The sequence below is a fragment of the Neopelma chrysocephalum genome, unplaced genomic scaffold (genome assembly GCF_003984885.1).
Source record: "Neopelma chrysocephalum unplaced genomic scaffold, ASM398488v2 Primary Assembly neopelma1_102, whole genome shotgun sequence".
Classification (NCBI taxonomy): Eukaryota; Metazoa; Chordata; class Aves; order Passeriformes; family Pipridae; genus Neopelma; species Neopelma chrysocephalum.
The window spans coordinates 3,865,690-3,887,272 of NW_020897765.1; the positions used below are offsets into that span (position 1 = coordinate 3,865,690).

Consider the following 21,583-nt stretch of genomic DNA (forward strand, 5'->3'; position numbering starts at 1 on the left):
AAAAATTGTTTCAGTGTCAAGTGGAGTTTACGAAAACAATGGATTTTTGCTAACCAGATTCTTGGATATGCTTTCTTCTTACCTTCAGGCAGGCAGGATCAGTCTTTGCTGTTTCAGAAACTCCTTGTAGTGGGCCTCTTTTGCAGATATAACTTAACTTTCTGTCACAGGCATTGTCTGCCCAGTATCCATCCTAGTTGCAATTTGGGAAGAGGTGAAAAACAGTGAGGCAGAACCTGTTTCCTTTAGAAACATTATTATTTCTTTTAAATATGTTTCAATGGGACAATGAAGATCTGTACTTTTTAGTGAATTCCGAGTATTTGGGCTTAATGAAGAGGTTAATGTTATTCTAAGTGGCACTGGCAGACTGTTAACGTTTGCTTGGCATATAATGTACACTCACAATCAGATATGAATATTCATCTAGTTATATATAATTTCATTTTAAATTTCATTTAGGACAATCATATGTCTGAATGAAGATACCACTCTCTGATTTGTTGCTAAGTTGAATTAAAAGAATCCCCTAGAAATATAACCAAAACTCAATTAGTACAATGCTACACAAATGAGGAATGATTCACCTTTCCTGCCATAATGACACAATTTTCTTGCCCATTGACTTCATGGGTTGGTTCTCCAGGCAACCATTTGGTATATGTAACAGGAGTCCCGTCACTCCACTCAAAGTACATTTGAGTTTTGAGGTCATTCAGGCCAATCCACAGCTCATCTACAGCTTCTAAGAACAGAGATTCATCTGTGTTATCACCCAAGTTGAAACAGTCCATTGGAGCAAGATTTTGTGGAAATGAGCTGAAATTGCAATGTTACAATGCAAATTCATCTATATTGAAAGACAGAGGAGTTTGTTTTAAATCCTAATTCACATTCCTCTTTCAAGAAGTTAAAAATGAGATACAGCGGGAAATAAGATTCCTCAGCTTTATCAGTAAAATCCATTACTGTATCTATAGCTACAAGGTGTCTGAGGCAGATAATCAGTCCAAATGCTGCAGTAACTAGAGCTGTTATTTCCTTCAAGTGATTTCATGCAGTGAAAAACAAATGAAAATCAAATTGAAAAGAATGAAAACAAAAATGAAGAAAGCATAATGATTCCTCTTGTGGTTTGCTGGTGTTTGAGGTTTTTCTAACCCATGTATCTGTGGCCTTACCTATAAATGTTTGTAATAAATAAGTAAGAATTATTTTATTTAAACCCTGTAAGATTTCTAATAATACAGTTCTGCATTTGTACCAAACACTGCCCTGTAGAAACACTCACGGTAGCCAAGCTGAGACAGTATGAAGCCATGCTCCTCAGGGTTGTGAATACTGGCCAGATTGCCATTGCTGTAATTGCAGGAAATTAGGGCTTCTCTCCATTCTTTGGGGTCTCTGTGAACCATGAAACAGTGACCTCCATAGGGTAACCATCCTTCTGGGCATTTAACAGGTTCTGCATTCCCTCAAAATCAATAGATATTTCAAATTTTTAAAGTGCAAACGGAAGTCTAGAATAACTGCAATTACATTGAAAATGAGTTAATTAACTAATTAGAATTAAAATTATTACAAATAAGCAGTACTTCTATTCATTCCTCACACATATATTTTAGTCTGTGTGTTTTTGCTCACTGTACTTTTACAAAAAACCTACTGCATTTTAACAAAAGAGGAAAATACTGGAGCCAGTGGTTACTGAGCTTCACTACTGTGAAGTATTCACTGTTGGACAGAGGAATATTTTGGAACTTCATATATAGTGTTTCCACACAATATATCCTACCCAGTTATGTTCTGCAAATTTCATAAAGGCATTATTACTGCAGCGCAAATAATTCTCTGCACATGTGGCTTCCCATACTGAGTCTCATTAAATAAATCAGAGAGAAGTGTACTAGAAAAGTGTTCTGAAGGAACTTGCTCTTTTTTGCCATCTTTCTAGGTTACAGGCAACATCACCAAGATGTTGCTTTGAGCCTACTGGTGCCACTTTGCCAAGCCTTCAGTGATGAACTTCGGTGTTTTCATTGGAATGCACTGCAGGAAGGGTGAGGCATCTCTAACTGTATTTTCATGTCCATGCAGACCATGATACTTTCATGATAGTGTATGGCTTATCCTAGTAAAAATGCTTGTGTGGTTACTGGGTACCAGGAACATTTTCAGTATTTAAATATATTTGGGTAAAGAAATTACAGTATGCTTCCTTCTGTACCCCTCGTCATAGCAGAAGAACAAATTACAATGCGTACTTTTTTTTAAAATTTCAAATAGCCATTAAATATAATTTTAGTGACACAAATTCTGTCTTTATCAAAATGATTTTTTTATTTACTTGACATACCTGATGAAAGAATGAAAGGATCCATTGTGGAGTTTTCCTTTTTACAGATATAGCCAAGTTTCAGATCACATGGCTTGTTTTCCCATTTAGCATCTCTTCTGGGATTTAGTACCGCACAGAGTTTCTCAGACTCGGGTTCAGGGCTTCCTTCATGGAATAGAAACTGAATTATTTTTATGTAGCACAGGTTTTATGTCAGCAGCTAAAAGAACAATTTACATCCAGCCTTTTAATGTGTCAATTATAGGCTTGTGACTTCACTGCTACAATTATTTTTCTACCAGAGATAAGAAAATGTAATTTAGAAGTACCCATCAAAACATTTCTTTATATGCTTATTGAATAATTCACACTTTCTGCCACATTTGATGGCAGCATAGTGATCTCAAAAATAAGACAGTCCTGTAAGTTTTGCAAAAATTATTGGGTTGCTCAGAAGAGAGACTGTACTATGCACTGGTGGAAAGGCTGCATTAAACAGCCCTTTGAAAAGGTCATTTCTGCATGTCCCTTTGGCAATTTGGATGCAGATTTGTGCCTTGCTGCAAGCAGAGCCTCCTCACAATTGCTGTGTCTCTCCTCTGCCTGCCTCTTCAATGAACCCTTCAGAAGTTTCTCCAGGACCACGATCCCTATTTGGGGAATGGTCAGTGTTTTCCTTTTCTCAGAGAGGTCCACAGTGTGATGAATTACTTTTTTTCCCCCCTTCCCCGAAAGTTACAACTTAAAACAATTTTGCAGTTAACTGGAAATGTGTATTTGAACTCATGATCACAGTCATCATGTGGGGATACAGGAGCTCTGGGTGAGTGGGCTGCTTGACCTGAGAGCCAACTCCTCTTCTCTGCAGGGCTTAAGGAATTTGACCAGCTCAGCAGAAGGTACAAAATCCTGTACCAGACTCAGCAGCTCTGGGCTTTTCCTTCATCCTCTGTGCCAGATAAAAGCAGGTGACATCTCTGAGACTTAGAAAGGCCAAAAGATGGACTATGCTTGGATTTATTCAGCATTTGCGGCAATTGACTGTTGCCATGACAATCATTAAGACACCTTCAAAGATAAACTGACAGGGATGTGAACTCTATTTACAGGCTCTCTTGAATGTTAAAGAGGAGAGAAGAGTAGAAAAGCATAAGAGGAAGGCTTTCCAAGAGTGATGCTTACTGACAGCTGAGTCCTTGCAGATTGCAGGATCTGATAACCCTTATGACAGTTGTAAAGACACAGAGGATTTAATGACTTGAAGGCATTCCCAGTTTGCTACAGCTCATCTAGTACTTTTTACTTTATCTGCGTCTGGTAGGAGATGAGACTATTTAGCTCTTCTGTTTGAAATTCCATAACGTACATCTAGTGAAGGAAAGCATAATTCTCAGATTTTCCATCTCACATCTCTCATACCTTTCGGCTCCATTTCCTCATGTTCATGGGGAATACTATAGGACTTCAATTAATATGCATTAATCATACTGGTGGGAAATATTAATTCCTAAAACTGTTAAAAAAGATTATTACCTAGTGCCCAGTTAAAGTATCTGAAGGGAATGCCACCACTCCACTGCCAGCCGCTGTTGAGATTCAGGCTGTTAAGCCCAATCCAGAGAGAGGATCTCTTGCTGTCAATCAAATCTAGGCAACCAAAAGAATTGAATTCTGGTAAGATTTGTTAGGAAATGTTCTGTATTTTCAAAGGTTAGAAGAAGATATTAAAAGTCTGCTTAGTGATTTCTAAGTTCAGTACAGAATCCATGTGTACTGGTAATAAACTGAGAGGGGGTTTTCTGTAAATAAAGGGTAGAGAATTGCAAAAGACTATTTTACAAAGTAGTTTATCTGAATTTAGTGCCATTCTACAGTTATATGTAAACAATAAGCTTTGCAAATGGAAAGACTGAATTGCTATTATTAATACTGTTACAACTTCTCTTGATTGTGATGCAATTGATATTGGACTTTCACCGTAAAGAATGTGCATCAATCCAGAAAGTCTTTAAATTTTTAGGAGTCTTCTGTATAAAATTTGCATGGTATTTCCAAAAAACTATTTCATTAGATATACGTGAAGAATACTGATTCATTAACACGAAAGTCATATAATGACTGCTGCCTAAAATGTTGTTTCTTCTTCTAAGGTCCCTTTCTAGGACCTTTCCAGTGTTTTCTGAGCTTGAGCTAACTTTTGCTTAATTATCTGGAAATTCTTAAGTAATAATATAAATAATTTCAAATGGCAATTCCACAACTTACAGAAGTTCCACCTATAAAAAGCTTAATTTACAATAATTTTGCTATTTCTGATTAGTACATATATATAGTATATTAGTACATGTATTTTTTTACATCAGCTATTCATTGTAAAGTGCTTAAAACCCTTTGAAATCAGTTACAAAAACCTCTCTGACACACTTTTTATTGAATCTTGATTATTAGTTCACCTCTTAGATACATATGTTCATGTATCTCTGTAACACTGAGTAATTCTGCGTTCTGTTGCTGACAACTCTTCCTTGCTTGGTGCCATGTGAGAGCTGACTGGTAGTTTATCTGGTAGTAGGTTCCTGTCAAAGGGTCTGTACTCCAAAATCTGTCATTGTCTGTGTGAGAGAAAGGAGATTTAGTATCTCAGTTTGTAATAAACGTTTTACACAAAATGTTATGACAAAATTCTACTGCAAGCTTACTTGTGAAATGACACTCTGGAGCAAGCAAGCTTGATCTTTGTTAAGTAAAAGAGGGTTTGCAATTTAAAGTAGCAGAGATGGGCCTTCATTCTTTATTTTTCACTTTCCTCTTCAAATTTTATAATCTCCAGATGAAAAAAAATTTGTAAAGATATCAGTAAAGCAAAACTGTATCTTGCTCATTGTCTACTCTGAAATCCTGTTCAGCAGCTCACAGACTATGTCCAAGTTTATTCTTGGCTTAAACACAACTGAAGTACAAACATTTCCAGTAATGGAAACTTTGCTTTTGAAATCATGCCATCACTAATTACATTGACAATTCTACAGGCTTGGAAGAGAGCAGCTGAAAAGCTTTCCAGTGGAAAAGAACTTGGAGGTATTGTTTGATAACCAGCTGAACATGAGCCAGCATTGTGCCCAGGTGGCCAAGAAGACCAGTGGCATCCTGGCTTGTATCAGGAATAGTGGGGCCGGCAGGACCAGGACAGTGATTGCCCCCCTGTACTTGGGGGATACTGGTGACACCGCACCTCAAATACTGGGTTCAGTTTTGGGCTCCTTGCCCAAAGAAAGACATTGAGAAGGGCAAGAGAGCTGGTGAAGGGTCCAGTGAGGAGCAGATGAGGAGCTGGAATTGTATTTGTTGTCTGGCATGTGTTCTGGAATTTAGAAATTGTCTTCTGAGATCTCGCTGTTAGCAAAACTGTTCCCTGGGCAAGTGCTGAAATAAGCTGTGATTATGACTTGTCCTAAATTTTGCTTTTTTTGAGAAAAAGATATTCTTGAATGATTTATTAGAGGAAATGTTTTCTATTTCTTATTGTGTTTATTTTTTGCTGATTCACAGATTTTAATATTCTTTTTTAACTGTAGACTCAAGTGTTAGTGATAATGTCCCATCAATTTTGTAATGCCAAATACTTCATGTTTTCTAGTTTATATAGAGAGGATGTTATGGGATTTTTCAAGGTGCTGCTTGCAATATTGCACCAGGGAATAATTTTCACTAAATCAGTCAAAATGATGGTGGTAGTTGGTGATTGTGAGTGAGATGAACCTGGTTACCCAGTGCAATGCTCCTATCAAAATGACAAATGCTGATTTTGTGGTATCACACTGAAAAATTAGGTTTGAGGCAGCATTTTTAATATCTTCATTAACATCATATTTTGGTGTTCTTCATCCTGCACCCCAATGCACATACTTTTATCTTGTAATGTATTCTGAAACGTTACAAGGGAGATGCTGATGGTGCTACTATTTCAGTAAAATCTTTGAGCCAATCTTCTTATTTTATGTCTTTCAGAAGACAAAATACATACTCCTATGTACTGTAGACCAATCTTCTTATACAGAACAGGGCTTTGCTTGGGTAGAAAAGGTTATACTACTGCTACCACAAGTATCAATGAGTATTAGTCTGTGAACAGCATCTCACTTTTCAGGTGATTCTATGCTGAAGACAGTCATATTAAAGCACACTGCTCTTTTCCTGTGTGTTGACTACTGATGGACACACCCAGACAACTTTCAGTCTGACTACAGACTAATAGCAAACAGATTCATTTCTTTTGTTAGGAATGTTATGTTGTGAGAGAGACATTTTTGAGTAAAATTAGGTCATGAGAAGGTTTTTCCTTTCCGTATTATTGACAGCATCTCAATATTGATCAAGTTACCGAAAAACGTTGTGTTATAATATTTATGTCAACATGTGGGACTTACTGGCAGTGGGACAGAACCCATACAAATGGTCCACATTGAAGTCGGGTGTTGTTGCACACCAGAGCAAGCCATCTGACCTGCCAGCAGCAGTGCATTCGACATACCATCTGCCACTCAGCTGGAAGGGGAAGGTACAGGGAGCTCCGTCGGAATTTCCTAACAGTGTAAACAGATCTGAGGGGGCAAAGATAAATTTTATTATATGTACATGAATCTACGTATCTGTACACTCCATAAGACTTCATGGAGAAAGCATGGCAAGTGTTACACCAGTGTAACAGGGAAACTGCTGTCACCAGCAGTGTCTTTTGTGGAAGTTCTTGGTAGGGCTTGCAATTTACCGTTTCCTTTCGGAGTACATCATCAGCTGTAACAGCTGGAAACAGAGCAGTTTCGTACTGTAGCCAACTATGAAAGAACTGTAGAGATTTTTGTCTCAAATATTTAAATATAACTTTCTAAAAATAGAAATTGTTTTATTATGTAACTTAATTTCCTATCATTCATTAAAAGTAAGCCATTGATTTAATTGTTAAATGTTGCAGGATTTTTGGCATCTGAAATCTTGTAGAGCAACTGAAGGTAGCATGCATGGGATTATTTCCTTGCATTAATACTAGTCTATTAAACTTAGAGATTTTTGCCTTTCATCCAACAATACTAATACAATCTCAGTAGTAAGAGTATAAAGTTAAATCAAGTGCTTTGATTACAGTCACAGAATGCCAGAATGGGTCAGGTTGGGAGGGACCACAGTGGATCATCTGGCCCAACCTCCCTGCTTAAGGAGGGCCATCCTAGGGCATATGGCATAGGGTTGTGTCCAGGCAGATATTGAATCTCTCCAGTGAGGGACACTCTGCAACCTCTCTGGGCAACCTGTTCCACTGGTTGGTCATTTGCACAGTAAAGAAGTTCGTCCTCATATTCAGGTGGAATTTTCTGTGCATCAGTTTCTTTCCACTGCCTCTTGTATTATTGCTAGGCATCACTGAGAAAAGTGGTTAATGCTAACAACTGAAAATAACCTCCACCTCTGCTTTAAAAGTAAAGAAAAAATAAAGCACATTTTTTGCACATACTGCATGCTGTCTGAACCTAAGCAGCTGTGTTTCTCCAGGATGGAGGAATACAAGCCTGAATATGAGAACTAATCATCCTCTAGTCCACCATTGCCTCAGGGGGAACAATTAATGTTAGACTAAGGGAACCAGAAGTCATGGAATCATATCTGTGATGGCAAACAAATGCATTCTGTAAACCATCAAGATTAACCTTTAAACTTTACCTTCATGGCCTCGAGAACACAAATCATCCATAGTTCCATAGATCTTCCATTTATTTATTGTCTCTGATTCTGTTTTCAGCACAATGTTTTCCTTTTTTTTGCCAGCACTGAGAAAGAAATCTTCCCCTTGGATTGCCAAGGTCTCATTTCTGCATTCCCATTTCTGGAATTCGCTTTTCTTGTTGCATGGGTACAGAGAAATTTTAGCGTGGTTTTGCTTGTAGGGCACTCCCAAACATTGTGCAAATGCCACGCTCATCAGCTGATGATCAGAGATCCACTTGAATTTTTGTAAGTCAGTGTTTTTCCTGCACGTGGCTGTAGTGACTGCCTCAGAACTCTGAGCACTTAAACAGAGCTTAATATCCTCATTGTATATTAAAAATATTTCACTGTCTGTAAAACAAAACATTCAGGATTACTCTATTTATGGTGAGCACATGGTGAAGGAGCTTGTGCAGAGAAAGATGAGCTGTTGATTCTATGCTGATCTGACTCATGTCAGGAGATTGCAAATATGAGTCACATTTGCAAGGATCAAATGGTATTTTCAACACTTATTTCATTCTGGGAGGGAAAAATAAGTGTAGCTCATGTAACTACATGTAAATACAACACAGAGAAATAAGAATACATAAAACACATTATGACAACTTCAAAAATGTCATTACTATAATGGAATTTAATTTTCTCCTGAAATGCACGTTTCATTCAAGATTTCCAAAAGAGACCTTACTGAAAATTTGTAAGTTTGCCATCACTTCATGCATTATAGATTTAGGTCATGTCACATACACTTCCATGGGGTGGCATTTGTGCTTAATACAGTTAAATGAGCGAGCCTTCTGTGACTCTTGCTCCTTCTGGAATTGGCAAGTTCTGTTATGGTTTGGGGGTTTTTTTTAGAATTAAAAAACTGAGTAATGGTGACTTGTTATCTTGCCTTATTCCAGTATCCTTTCATTAGTATGTCCATCATAAGAAGTCAACATCATTCACACAGTCAAATCACAAACATTCTCACAAGAACTGGGCAGCATATGGAGGTACAGATGCTACAGGTGTGGGCCTCTGTGATAGCGCAATGTGAGTGTTGAATAACGTGCTTAACACTCCCAAAGAGTTACAGGCACCCTAATTTAGTAATCCTTTGAAACAAGTATCCCCTGCTGGTAAGGACTGTTCAGAACTGCAGCTGTACTATTGACAGGCAAAGCAGGTCAGCCTGAGCACACAGCTGCATGCTTTTCAAAATTCAAGGAAACATACAGCCATCATAGCTATCACTGGCTTTGGATCATGAGGAATTGGAATTTGGACTACAAGGAATATTCTAGGACCTATGGAACAGAAGGGCAAAACTTTGCCCTTCAGTTCTCTGTACCTCAAATCACTACCTGGAAACAGAGATATGACATTGTTCTCATATCCATCTGATAGAACAAGACATAAGGGACAATGAGCTACCCCTCCAAACCCTGAAGTAAATTTCTAGAACTGAAGGATGTTAGGGCAAGCCACTGTTAAGTAGTGAACAGAGGAGAAAGTGTCTGGAAAATTCTGGGATGCTGTGACCGAAACAATAGTTCTTGAGCCCTCACAGAAAGTCCCTGTATTACTTAGATCAGCTCAGTAAAACATGGAAGTGTCACTTCTGCAAATCTAAATTTGAAGCTGAGACCTAGTTTCTTCTTTTCTTGTCCATTTTGGCAAAATGTTTTAAATATTATTAAATCTTTAATTTCTTACTGCTAAATAAATAGGTGCTTAGTGTAGTCCTCTGAGTTTCAGCTATTGTCCCTCATAGTATTTTTAGGACTAATAATACGAGTTCTTGCTGGAAACTGTGAGGTTCCTACTTGTGGATTTGGTTCCCAGCTCACAGATCAGGCGGGGGACCCCCTTTTTGCACAGGATGGTGCTGGCACAGCTCACATGGCACAGCATCTGATTTTGGAAGCTGTGATATGTATCCCACTCCACAAATCTAACGAACTGAAGGATAAAGAAAAAATGTCCTTGAACATTGTCATCATCCTTTCATCAAAAGGGAGCTGTGATCTGTCTTTAGTCAACTTCAGAGCCTTAACTATGCCTCTCCTCCTTACTCTGAAAGCTGTAATGGTTATTCCAGGGCTATTCTTGACTCCCATATATTTCTAATTTTTCTTTCCACTGGCATCTGTGCAGTCACGGTGTTACATCTTATATCAATCCACAAGTTCCATTTCATCCCACACAATCTCATGCTAAGGCTACACATAAAACACCCTATTTAATTCCTTTTTCTTTTTGATTTTTTCTAAGTCAGTCACATATACAGACAAGGACTATGGAGCACCCTGTGAAGTCCATCTACTTCACAGAGGAGACATAATCAATAACTAATTTTTACCCAGAAGTCAATCTTTTTCCGCTGATTCCCAGCTTTACCCCGTTTTGACTCTTCCCAACTCTTTTAAAGTAAAAAAAACATCATCTCTGTCTGTCTTTTATAAGTCCCTGTGGACCACTTCTGTTAGGACAAATATGAAATGTAGGATAGTCAAACTGTGTGAAAATCTTAAAGAGCCTGAGAAGCCAGAAAGACAACAAAGATAAGATGCCCACTTTCACATCCACTTTTTCAGGGGATAGGAAAAAATAGACTCACCAAGTGTCTGAAAAGCAGTACGAACAAATGAGAGGAAAACTAAGACTGTAGAAAAGGTCAAGTGTTTCATTCTGTCTTCTTATTTGCAAAGAGATGAGCTGAAATTGATTGTTGCAGTAGAGGTCCTTAAGGAATCAGTTGGTGCTGGTTCCTTCTCAGTTTTGGAGATTTTTAGTTGAAAGAGAAAACTCTGGGCTCTAAATAAGGAAATATCCTGTCACATGTGGCATTTTGAAATCTATAAATAATTACAAAATTCAGACTGCATCTGAAAGTGAAATTTCCATCCATTCAAATGCAAGTGGCAAAGTTTTAACAATTTAACATCATTCCGATGAATTATTTTTAACATTCTTGGTTCTGCTTGAAACTGTAACATTCTGACCCTCAAAGAGAAGTAGGGAGTGCACTTAAATGGATGTATTTTAAATAAATACCTAGGAAACTCAGAGAAAAATATATGCAAATTGCTCAGGCAGATAGGTCTTCACTGCTACAAATGATGTTTCATTTGATGGAGTGAGCAATTTTAACTATTTCAGTGAAAAATTAACCCAGACAGGACAATTTAATTTTACTTGGTGACTTGACAAACTGGGCACTTGGTATACACCTGGCTTTTATCTACTCTGATTTATCAACTTGTAAAGCTATTCTGCTGTTATTTAATGTGAATTTATCTTAGAAGAACCAATACAAACTAGCCAAATCTTTACAAATCCTTCTGTTATTTTGGCTGAAAAACTGTCCTTCAAAATTATTTAATCCATAAAGTACAAATGAATTTTAATGCCCAATTTTTCCTTTATACCACATGTAAAATGAGACAAGTAAAGAGGTCTTTTTTCAAACTTTACAAATGAGCTTCAGTCCTTTATTAAGTGGAAATGAACTTTAGCTATCATGCAAAATCCCCTATTTATTTTGAAGAAAAAGAAGGAAAAATATTCAGCTGAAATTGCCTTTCAAATTTTTCTTGGCTTTATTATGCAGACAATCTCACAATATTTTCTGCAAGGGCAAAGCATCACTTAGTGTGAGAGAAGTACAGGGTCTTCAGAGCTGTGTTGTCAATATCAAAATTTTAAATAATGATATTATTTTCATATTTTTAATCTGTTAACTCTTTTCATTTGCTTTGCATTCATTATTAGCCATCAAACTGCACTAAATCCAATTCTGTCTCAGTATTTACAAAAACCCCTAAAACATGTGTTTTTGTTATAACTTATATGAAGGGGAAAAAAAAGGTGTAAGGTCAAGGAGACTGTCAGTACAGTACAAACAGTAGTTTGAGTACAAAATTTCTTTTATTCCTTATCCTTTGCCATATGTTTTGTTTAATTGCCATATCTATAAACCATCAATCCAGTGCCATGTGACATCTCCTCTACTGTCCTTATGCACTTTCTAAAGGTTTGTTCTTCCCAGAGATCCCTGAGATCTTTTTTCCTTCAGTATGTCATAGACAACAGAGAATTCATAGAAAACTTAAACAGCACAGTAAACCTCTAAAATATTTCACACCAAGGTACTGTGGTGTGCCTCACTGCTTTACTGTCCTGTAGCACAGACAGAGTGCCCAGTTGTCAGTCTATTTATCAGAGAGGTGAATGATATTAAACAAAGACATCTTAAAATGAGCAGTCAAGTGAAATAAAATCAAAAATGGATTCTCCCAGCTTTATTTGGCATCTACTTTATTTTATAGTTTATTTATGCCTTTTTTAGTCATGTGCCTTTTTCGTGTTTCTGTGTTTCCTCCTGCTAGCCTCTCTTTTAAGGTAGATGACTCATTCGGTCACCGAACTGTGTAACGTCTCTGCATGCTAAATGAACAACACCAAAGTATTGTTATGTAATATATAGATAATTTATTGATATGCTCTTATGTTCATAATTGATAAAAAAAAATTCAAGGCCATAGAATAAGACTGTTTGCCAAGATTTACTTGTTTTGCAAAATCCAAGTTCAAGCCATGAAGGACAAGTATTTGCATTTCACTTGTAATATTATCACAAGCAAGATATATATTTGTGTAAAGAGTGAAGACAGGGGCAACAATGGGGACAGACAGTTCATGTAAATCTCTGTTTATTCCAAACACCACTTTACTTGAGTAACACTGTGCACACTTCAGTACAGGATGGTGATATATTCTTGAGATGCAGCCATTAGGGCTGAGTGCTTGGCAAAAAGAGTGCTCAATATTAGTCTTGACTCTGTATGCACTGCTGCCACAAATCTCTAAATGAAGACAACACTGTGGTATTAACTCATAACATTTAAATCTAAATTCCCACTAGTTCTGTTGTTTTTCATGTTTGCCTAATTAGCCATTTTGTGCAGTACCAACTCAATCAATACCTGAGAATATTTATTGAAGAGCACAAAGCAATAGTTCTTCATCCTTACCAAAGGAATAACTGCCAGTTTTAGTTCATAGTAGAAGTTACGTGCATCTAATAAAGACTAAGATTTACTTTGTTTCAGCTATATTTTTTTAAGCTTAATCATTTAGTTTGGCTGGTTTATCCTATCAGACAACACTGTGTTCATTTTTTTCTTTGTTGCTGGTAGAATCACTTTCATTGTCCCTTCCAGGTATGGCATGGCTGCATTCTATCTGTCTGCTGCACCACCTCTCCTTTCTTGCAGTGCCACTTCTAGTTTTGATCTTGAATGCAAAATAAATCATGAAGCCCATCCCTAATAAAATGATGAAGACCAGAGTAAGTAGTATCCACATATTCAGGTGACCATTGGCTTTGTCCTTTTTGGTATCTGTAAATAAATACAAAGCAAATAGAAATGGATTTACTGTAGCAATAAATAAATATGAAAACTATAATTTCCCCCTTTTTTAATTACAAGGGTTAAAATATGTCATATTGTCTCTGGGTCAGTCCTCCTCATCGATTTTAGCATGCACAAGAAGGAGGAAAGAGGGGATGATCAATTTACCAAAGCATTTGCTTATCCTGGGATGCCCTAAGTGTCCTGTAGGTACTGCTATATTATGCTGGGAAAGAATTCAATGTCAACTGAGTAAGTTAATCCATATAAATAAATATATATAAACCAAAGAAATAATATTAAGTTAATTAAAAACCCCAAGTTTTTATTTTCATGTATCTTTGAAACAATTTGGAAGGAAAAAAAATCCTACCTTCCACATTTGCAGTTGCTTTAAGAATAGCTGTCAAAGATAAAGACAAGTGTTTAGTCAAAATCTAAAAAGGTCACATTTTTTTCTGACAGGTTCATGTTAGCAAAAGGTCTGGTAACCTGCACATCATCATTTTCTCATGGAAACACATCTGCTAAATTAACAGAGATGAAAATGTGTGACAGATTTTTAATGCAATATTTCCTTTAATAAAACTGCATTGTTTTGCACATTAAAGCCCTCTTCTTGCTTCTTTTTTTAAAACCAAAAAGTCTCTAAGCACTGGTAGTTTCTGACTGCTTTAGATGGACTGCCTTTTCTCCCCTGATTAATAAACCTTGTCCATTTCACCGGGTCTGATTCCTTCAGAGACTGGGAACAACTTGATCAGCTGCTGAGGATATTTGAGTGTTCCCGTACTGCACACAATTGCTTTGAGATCCAGCAGGCCTTAGTTTACCAAAATTCATTTGCATCTATAATTAAATTTGTAAGCGCAAGTTTTCTTGTGCAGCCTTTCCCGGCTGTGCGCAGAGGGCGCCATCTGCAAGGTTTTTCCTGTGCACTGGGTGTGAGCTGCTGGGAGTTGGATGGAGGCCACTGCAAGGGTGGATCTTCCCCATGGGCAGCGGGATCCCCAGGCAAGGTGGGATACACCAAGAGCTGGGCTGCTGCAGCAGAAGCAAAGCAATGCATTGAGCTTTCCTGTGTTTGTGAGCACGAAGGAAAAGCAGCTGTTGAATTTGTTCCGTGAAAGGATGCAGAGTTGGCTGTAATGGGATGAATATTTGGTTGTGCTGAAACACTGTTCTGCTAGAGAACCCCAAGTCAGGGAATATCCTCTGTACTTTGGCTTGCATGTCGGGGCCACTCACAGTCAAACCCATCAAATAAAGTGTGTGTTGATAGTGAGTTTATACTTTCTGACACATCTGGTAAGAAAGAATTAGCATTCAGTAGTGTCCATTACCTGATTACCAAAAGAAAACTAGGAGTTTTCCTAAAAGCAGGATTTTCCTTTTCAGAACATGCCCTGAATACCACTGAACACTGCTGCAAATGCTGCTTCCTGCCCCAGCTGCAGCTTTGCTTTGGGGGCGAAAGGACCAAACCTCAGAAACATCCTGAACCTCAGGGTTGTGAAACAGGGCAGGAAATCAGGCTTTTTTCAGAATTAACAGTTAAACTCCAAAATAACCACATGGCTACTTGGCTCAAAATATTCTGATATTTCTACTTCCTGACCAAAGCAGATGGTGCTCAGTTATACAGAAACACAATATTAAAAAGAAAAAAAATGCTAACCAAAACACTTCTACTCTTTTCAAAGGTCACTATATGCTCTCTGGATCATGCTTCCGTTCTGTTGTTATTTAAATAGAATTGCTTCATCCATCTCCTACTGGAACAACATGTATCATAGTACAGCAAGAGGAAGAATAGCAAATTATTGATGCAACTCTTGTTCCACAGAAAGACAATAGGAATGTTAGTAGGAAAAGATGGGTTTAGTAGGAAAAGATGGGTTTATGTTGGAGGGGAACAAAACAGAGAAGTTTAATTTTTTTTTCAGAAAATATTGATAATTTTTAATTATTAATTGAATATTCATCACAGAATGTAAGAAAATCTGAGGTTATGAAGCAAGGAATCATGACAGGGCAAACAAAAAAGGGATAACTCAATATAATAATATTTTTGTCTGAACACTGTAACAGGTGACAAGCAGGACTGTTTTATGTCGATCTTTAGTAATGATCATATTGTGCTAGTACTACTAAAAAAACCAATAAACATCAAGAACAAATATTAAAAAATTCACTTACTCTTTGGCTTCTTACAAATAAAACCCTTTTGGGAAGAGCAAGGAAGGATACTCCAGTAACCTGTAGACGCAGACAACTCCACACAATAATCAAGCTGGTCCTCTGAGGGCTGTCCTTCACTCCAGTTGACAAAGTCTATGGCACTGTTGTCTTGCCAAAGCAGTTGCCCTAATGTTGCAAATGTTAGTATCAATACTAACAGGTCCACATGAAAGGGCTTCACCTTAGTGCATATTAATGCAATATTACTTTATTCAGCCTAATAAAGCAATAATACTGTCTTCAAAAATTCCATCTGCAGTTGTTTTCTAATGCATTTGATTTGATTTTATTTGATTCTCTTCTCAAAAAGGGTATAATTGCTTTTCCACATTATGATTTGCAGATTTTTCAGTCATAACTTAGTTTTAATTTATATTGCTCCATATTTTTGTCTAGGATACTAAAGTTTCAAACTGAAAAAAGCTAAATCTATGCTTTTTTATTCTAATTTCTAAATCATTATTTCAGCAGCACCCAGTGAAAATCAAGCAACTTCTATTGCAATGCTTAAAAATATGCTTATTTAAAATTAAAACATTTCTTTTTTGTATAAACTCTGAAAAAAATTTTTGATGTTTCAATGAGTTGAAAATAATCTAAAATAAAATCCTTTCTGACTGTCTGTGGATTTATACCAGTGTTTTTTTCCAGATATGTGTTTTCCACTGCACTCTTTAGCCAGCAGCCTAAATTTCTCCATACAGAGACAGAGAGAAGCTTAATGCTGTAGGTTCTGGCTGGACACCTCCAGCTCCTACATGGGTGCTCCCCAGCCGCCACATGTTCCGCAGTGGTAAAGGCTTTCTCACAGACCAGGAATAGGAGATGTCCTCAGGGAGGGCTGAGGTCAGAACTTCTACTGTACTTCAATTAGTTGCTTAAAAACAATGTATCTTATTAATATTTTGCCCATTTAATAAAGCCTATTTATGTTTATTTATAGTACTTAGAATAGTTACCCTTTACATTTCTGTAGATTCCTATCCAAAAGCCACTTGTCTTGCTTGTGTATAAGTCTGCATGTTCTACTAAAAAGTTGGATTCAGCTGGATCTTCTACAGAGGTCAACATACCACCTATTAACAAAACAACAGAAGATGATTGGAGGTATGCCCAACATAGTTACAGCTTTTGAGATAAGGTAAAGTTAATAATAAAACCTCTCCTACAGGCAGGGAGTAAACAAGTATTTGAATAGAAACCACAGAATCATGTCCAGCTGTAGAGGAACAGCACAGACAGTGAGTGATGTCATCAGAACTGAGAGACACGAAAGCACAGTGATGATTTTTAAACACCAGGCAAAATGCACTATATTTTCAAGTGATTGGATGATATTTTTTATAGGAATTATGGATGATTATTCATTTGCTCTTTGTGGTTTGACAGGATGACACGTAGCAATTCAAACTGGCAATGGTGGTAAAGTAAGAGGATCTAAAAAGATATTAAACAAAGGATCCATTTCTTTTGGGCAGTATAGTGCTTCCTTTTCTCTTTCATGGCCTCCTGAGACAGGGATGAGGTAGGTGATGACTCAGCAGCATAGGTGAAAGAGTGCCAAGGTGTGGCTCCTGGCCTTGGCCAGGACCAGATGTCCCCAAGGAGGGGGAGGGAAATGTTTGCCTTCCTCTGGCTCTGCAGTCTGCCAGGGAGCCTTGATGGTCAATCAAGGGCTTCCAGGCAGCACATGCAACCCCTTTCAGGTCACAAAAATGTGACACGTGTTAGAAACGAGTGATTGTTAATATGATATTTACTTTGAATATTGTGTAGGGAAAAATATGGAAAAGAAGGGATAAGGCCAGAAACAGGTGTTTTGCTTTGTTTTGTTTTGATTTTTTTTTAATTACATAAAATTTAAAATCTTACTATAAAGAGAAACTTTGTGAAGGAAGAAATATAACAAGAAACAAGCACAGCCGAAAAGTAAAACAAGGAAATCTGATCACCTTAAGTTCAACATAGCTGAAAAGCACAGAACGGTGGGAAATAAATGAGACATTTATTTCCCTTTTTTTTAGTATTTGTAGATTTTGCAGTATTACTTTTCAAGACTTTTTTTAAAGTCTTCTTTTTTATGTCAAGATTGAAATCCTATCTTTGGGTAAAAAGAATAATTACCTGATTGAATGCACTGAGTCACAGACTGAGCCCAGCTCATTTCATTGGCATCGAAATAATAACAGTGGCTTCGGAAAGGAATCCAAGATATGTGATCATATTCAGGACATTTTCCAATATCCTGTGGGGGATCAGAAGGAAGTACATCTAGAAGAAATGAGATATTATGGATACTTTCTTTCAGTAGGGATTGCAGTTCTTCAGATATGAAATCAAGTATTAAAAACACCTTTTCTTAAAAGTACTTAAAATATTCTTTGGCACACAGTGCTAGAATTATCAGTGACTAAGTCAACAGTGACTATGAGGAACAGGAATACTCAGCGACAAGTGGATGACTCAGTGTGAACCTGGACTCTTCTGTGTTACTAACTGAATCAGACGGACTGTCTCAAGGATATTTGGGTGTTCAGAGATTTTGGTTCTAGTTTATTTTGTTATAATCAACAAATTTGTATAAATAAAAGAAACAGTAAAAAGCAAGAAAAAAACCCAAACCCCAAACCAGATAACTCCCAAATCCTCAAGATGTTCAAATAAGTTTGTTTTTAAATGAAATATCATCTAAACACAAGTTTACTGTGGAAATTGCCCATTTAATATTTTCCTCAAGATAACAATCCTTACATAAAATGTCTTTGACAATGCATAGAATAATTTGAGGCTCACTGAACGTTTATGTAGTAGCTTCTCATTTTCCTGCAAGCAATGATATTATGGAAAGAAACAGCAACATTGTCAGTTAGTAAAGCAAAAGTTGCAAATTAACAGATATGAAGTTCTAAGTATGGCCTGAAAAAGAAATTAAAAAAAAAAAAAACAAAAACAAAAAAACAAAACAAAAAAACCACAAACAAACAAACAAAAAAACCTATATCAAAATAAACCCCAAATTTCCATTAAGTCTGTGTCACTAGAGCTAAAATGTATTACTGTATTACAAATGAGAAAGCAAAAAGGTTCAGTCCCATCCTGAGGTTTGCCTGTAGCTTTAACTGTGTAGTATTTCTCAGTGGTACCCATAGAATCCCTAGGAAGTATGACCTTTTGTTTGGACCAATACTAGACCCTTTTTTTATCAGATACAACTCTTCCTCCTTTACCCAGTTTTTGGAATCTTATATAAATGATGTAATAATCAGTGTATGAATGATGCATATACGTTGAAGAAAACAAATTTATTTTATACTCAATGGACTTCATTGATCACAGATCTTCCCACAAAACCGCTGTCAGCAAAACTTTACATCCTAGACTCCATGTGAAGTGTTTAGTCCTCCCACAATCTCAATGAGCTGTCTGCCTGCTCCCATGGCAGCTATCACTCCAGTCCAGTAAAATGGCAATATCTTGGCAGATGAATGACACCACCATCAAAATAAAGTATTGTTCTTGCAAAATAAAGGTAATGACATTACATACTCAGGCTTATTATTCCTTTATATGTACTTAGAAATTTATATTTCAGTCAAAGCTGATAAAGCAAGGTTTCTACCATAAAACCAGAAGTCATCACCATAGCTTACCCTCAAATTTTTTGCAGAGAGGAAGATGTTTTTCATTACAAGATGCTGTTTTCCAGGCCCCAGAGAGCTCCAGATAGACACAGGCTACTTTCTGTTTTGGTTCTCCATAGTCCCACTTAGAAAAGCTTATTTTCTTTTTATCAGTCCATCTATAATAGCCAGAATTCTAAAATTGAAACAGACATTTAACATAATTTTTCTACACTCTTCATCTACTGTTTCAGGTAAATGGAGTTATACAAAAGTACATTTTCAAAGTGATATATACACTATATATATATATATATAGTACTGTTAAAATACCAGTTTATAATACTGAATCAGGATTCAGCAACATAAAAACAAGACACAGCAGTATGCCTCCTATGCTGGGAAATATGAAACCTGTGGAAAGTTTAGGTGGAAATAGGTCTCAGAGCTGTCTGTCAAACAAGCATGTTAAGCTCCAGTGGAGTTTTAAGGAGAAACATTCAGGAGTAAACTGCAGCTGTCACTATGAAAAACCTGAGAAAATTGTTACTTTGTAAGGAGCAAAAGATAAATATGCAGGAGCAGAAATTCTTGAGTCTTTGTTTAGTATTTCTTCCTCCCCTTTTTTGCTGATGGTAACCCAATCATAGCATTTAACTGCACCAACTACAAATTTATTAATCTTACCACATTGCTGTTGAGCCCAATCCATAAAGGCTCTCCATATTGCACTGCCTGCAGCAGCAAGAATATATTACTGTAATAATCAAAAATGCTGGCAAGCTCTGAAGATTTCTCCTTGCAGGCTTTTCTTGCTTCTTCCCAATTCATTTTAGAAGGAATGATTAAATAGCTGCTGTTACCATAATGGATGAAATCAGAATCTGGAGCACTTGTGGAATGAAACAGTTCAGGCTCTGTAGGAAAGAGGTACAAATTTGAGAGGAAGGGGAAAATTACTAGTTGTCAGATAGCAGTATTACTTTTGAGTAACATGTGAATATAATGTGGCAGCACAAGCATCAAGTAAAAGCATTTCTTATTTAAAACCCAGGAAACTTATTTTAATGGTAATTTGGAATTATTTTAAACTACTGTGTAAATAGTGTATTCAGGAATTAGGGGGAGGCAGAAAATGAACTGTGTGTATCTATAGACATACACTGAGCAGATGAAATTATGTGAATACTGGTCCCACCAAGATCCTCTGCCCAGAGTTCTCTATGTCCCCCACCCTCAGTGCAGGTGAAGTTCCTCCCAGGCACAAGCACAGGACAGGGTCTTCACGTCACTTCAGTCTCAAAATAGGGGTGAATTTCATTCTCGGCAACATTTGTGACCCAACTGCTACATGTAGGATGAAGTGAAAAAGGAAATTGCAGTTGTGCCTTAAATTATATATGCGGAAGTAGAAGGCAAAGGCCTTAGAGCCAGTGATGGGGACAGAAAAAGGGACAAAAACTGTCTTTGTGTTCAGCTTCTGCTGAGGATGCCCTGGCAATTGTTTTTGCTAGTGTCATCCTCATGCATCTTTCTGCACTTGCATGGGACAGAGACTGTGAAACATCTGGCCCAGCTGTGGCTTCTTCCTGTATTTTTACTTGTTGCTCAGCAGTTCCCTGGTTTTATTCCTGCAAACTCTGCAGTGTAGCTGTGCTCCGGATATGTCTCCCACCCTGAGTATTGCTGTTCTTATAATATGAAGGCGTTGCTAGGGATCGACAAGCAAACTAACCAGCTTAACTGGCCTCACTTAACCCCTCAGTTGGAGGTCACTGTTGGATTTGTCTTTCTGTACTGTATTTGCAAAATAATTGGATTCAGACACCTATATCTGTGACAGCTGGGTAAAGCACAGATGGCTAAACCTTTCCGTCAATAGAGAACAGGTATTTTGAAGGCACAGCTCTTCTAGGAAGCTGGTTTGGGCATTTTTCTCATGGTGAGGAAGGTGAATCCTTCCTTCAAAGTATCTGCTTGCCACACGCAGGCAACTGATTTAAGTGTGGATATCTACAGGGCAGGTGAAGTCAGCCTCTCTGAGTGTCAATAGGTGTGCTGATAGGGTAGAGGTTGTAAAGCAAAAACTTTTCTATAGTCCTTATTCCAAAGTGACTTCTGTGACTGGAATTCCTCAGCTGGGGAAGTAGCCCTGCTTCTCTCACCCCGCCTGCTACACCCACAGCCGTGCAGTTGCAACTGAGGACTTAAATGCTCAA

The 21,583-nt window shown here is 37.3% G+C and overlaps 2 protein-coding genes across 5 annotated transcripts in view; both read right to left on the reverse strand.

Annotated features, from left to right (window-relative positions):
* Positions 1 to 10,894, reverse strand: part of LOC113973511 (macrophage mannose receptor 1-like) — a 31,786-nt gene extending 20,892 nt beyond the window's left edge. Inside the window, exons 1-9 of one of the 4 annotated variants that reach the window (XM_027695685.1) lie at positions 10,707 to 10,890; positions 8,054 to 8,449; positions 6,766 to 6,939; positions 4,792 to 4,950; positions 3,872 to 3,985; positions 2,357 to 2,503; positions 1,292 to 1,465; positions 588 to 745; positions 83 to 193 (exon numbers count right to left, since the gene is read on the reverse strand). In XM_027695685.1, the coding sequence (XP_027551486.1) occupies positions 83 to 193; positions 588 to 745; positions 1,292 to 1,465; positions 2,357 to 2,503; positions 3,872 to 3,985; positions 4,792 to 4,950; positions 6,766 to 6,939; positions 8,054 to 8,449; positions 10,707 to 10,776 (1,503 nt within the window). In that variant the 5' untranslated portion in view covers positions 10,777 to 10,890. Of the gene's footprint in view, positions 1 to 82; positions 194 to 587; positions 746 to 1,291; positions 1,475 to 2,356; positions 2,504 to 3,871; positions 3,986 to 4,791; positions 4,951 to 6,765; positions 6,940 to 8,053; positions 8,450 to 10,706 lie in introns of those variants that run through there. The other 3 variants (XM_027695684.1, XM_027695686.1, XM_027695687.1) reach the window with 3 other exon arrangements.
* A 1,890-nt stretch (positions 10,895 to 12,784) lies between these two features.
* LOC113973512 (macrophage mannose receptor 1-like) overlaps positions 12,785 to 21,583 on the reverse strand; it is a 30,547-nt gene continuing 21,748 nt past the window's right edge. Inside the window, exons 23-29 of the mRNA XM_027695688.1 lie at positions 20,052 to 20,281; positions 19,395 to 19,560; positions 17,869 to 18,015; positions 16,704 to 16,820; positions 15,703 to 15,870; positions 13,877 to 13,906; positions 12,785 to 13,491 (exon numbers count right to left, since the gene is read on the reverse strand). Coding sequence (XP_027551489.1) covers positions 13,247 to 13,491; positions 13,877 to 13,906; positions 15,703 to 15,870; positions 16,704 to 16,820; positions 17,869 to 18,015; positions 19,395 to 19,560; positions 20,052 to 20,281 — 1,103 coding nt within the window. The 3' untranslated portion in view covers positions 12,785 to 13,246. The remainder of the gene's footprint in view (positions 13,492 to 13,876; positions 13,907 to 15,702; positions 15,871 to 16,703; positions 16,821 to 17,868; positions 18,016 to 19,394; positions 19,561 to 20,051; positions 20,282 to 21,583) is intronic.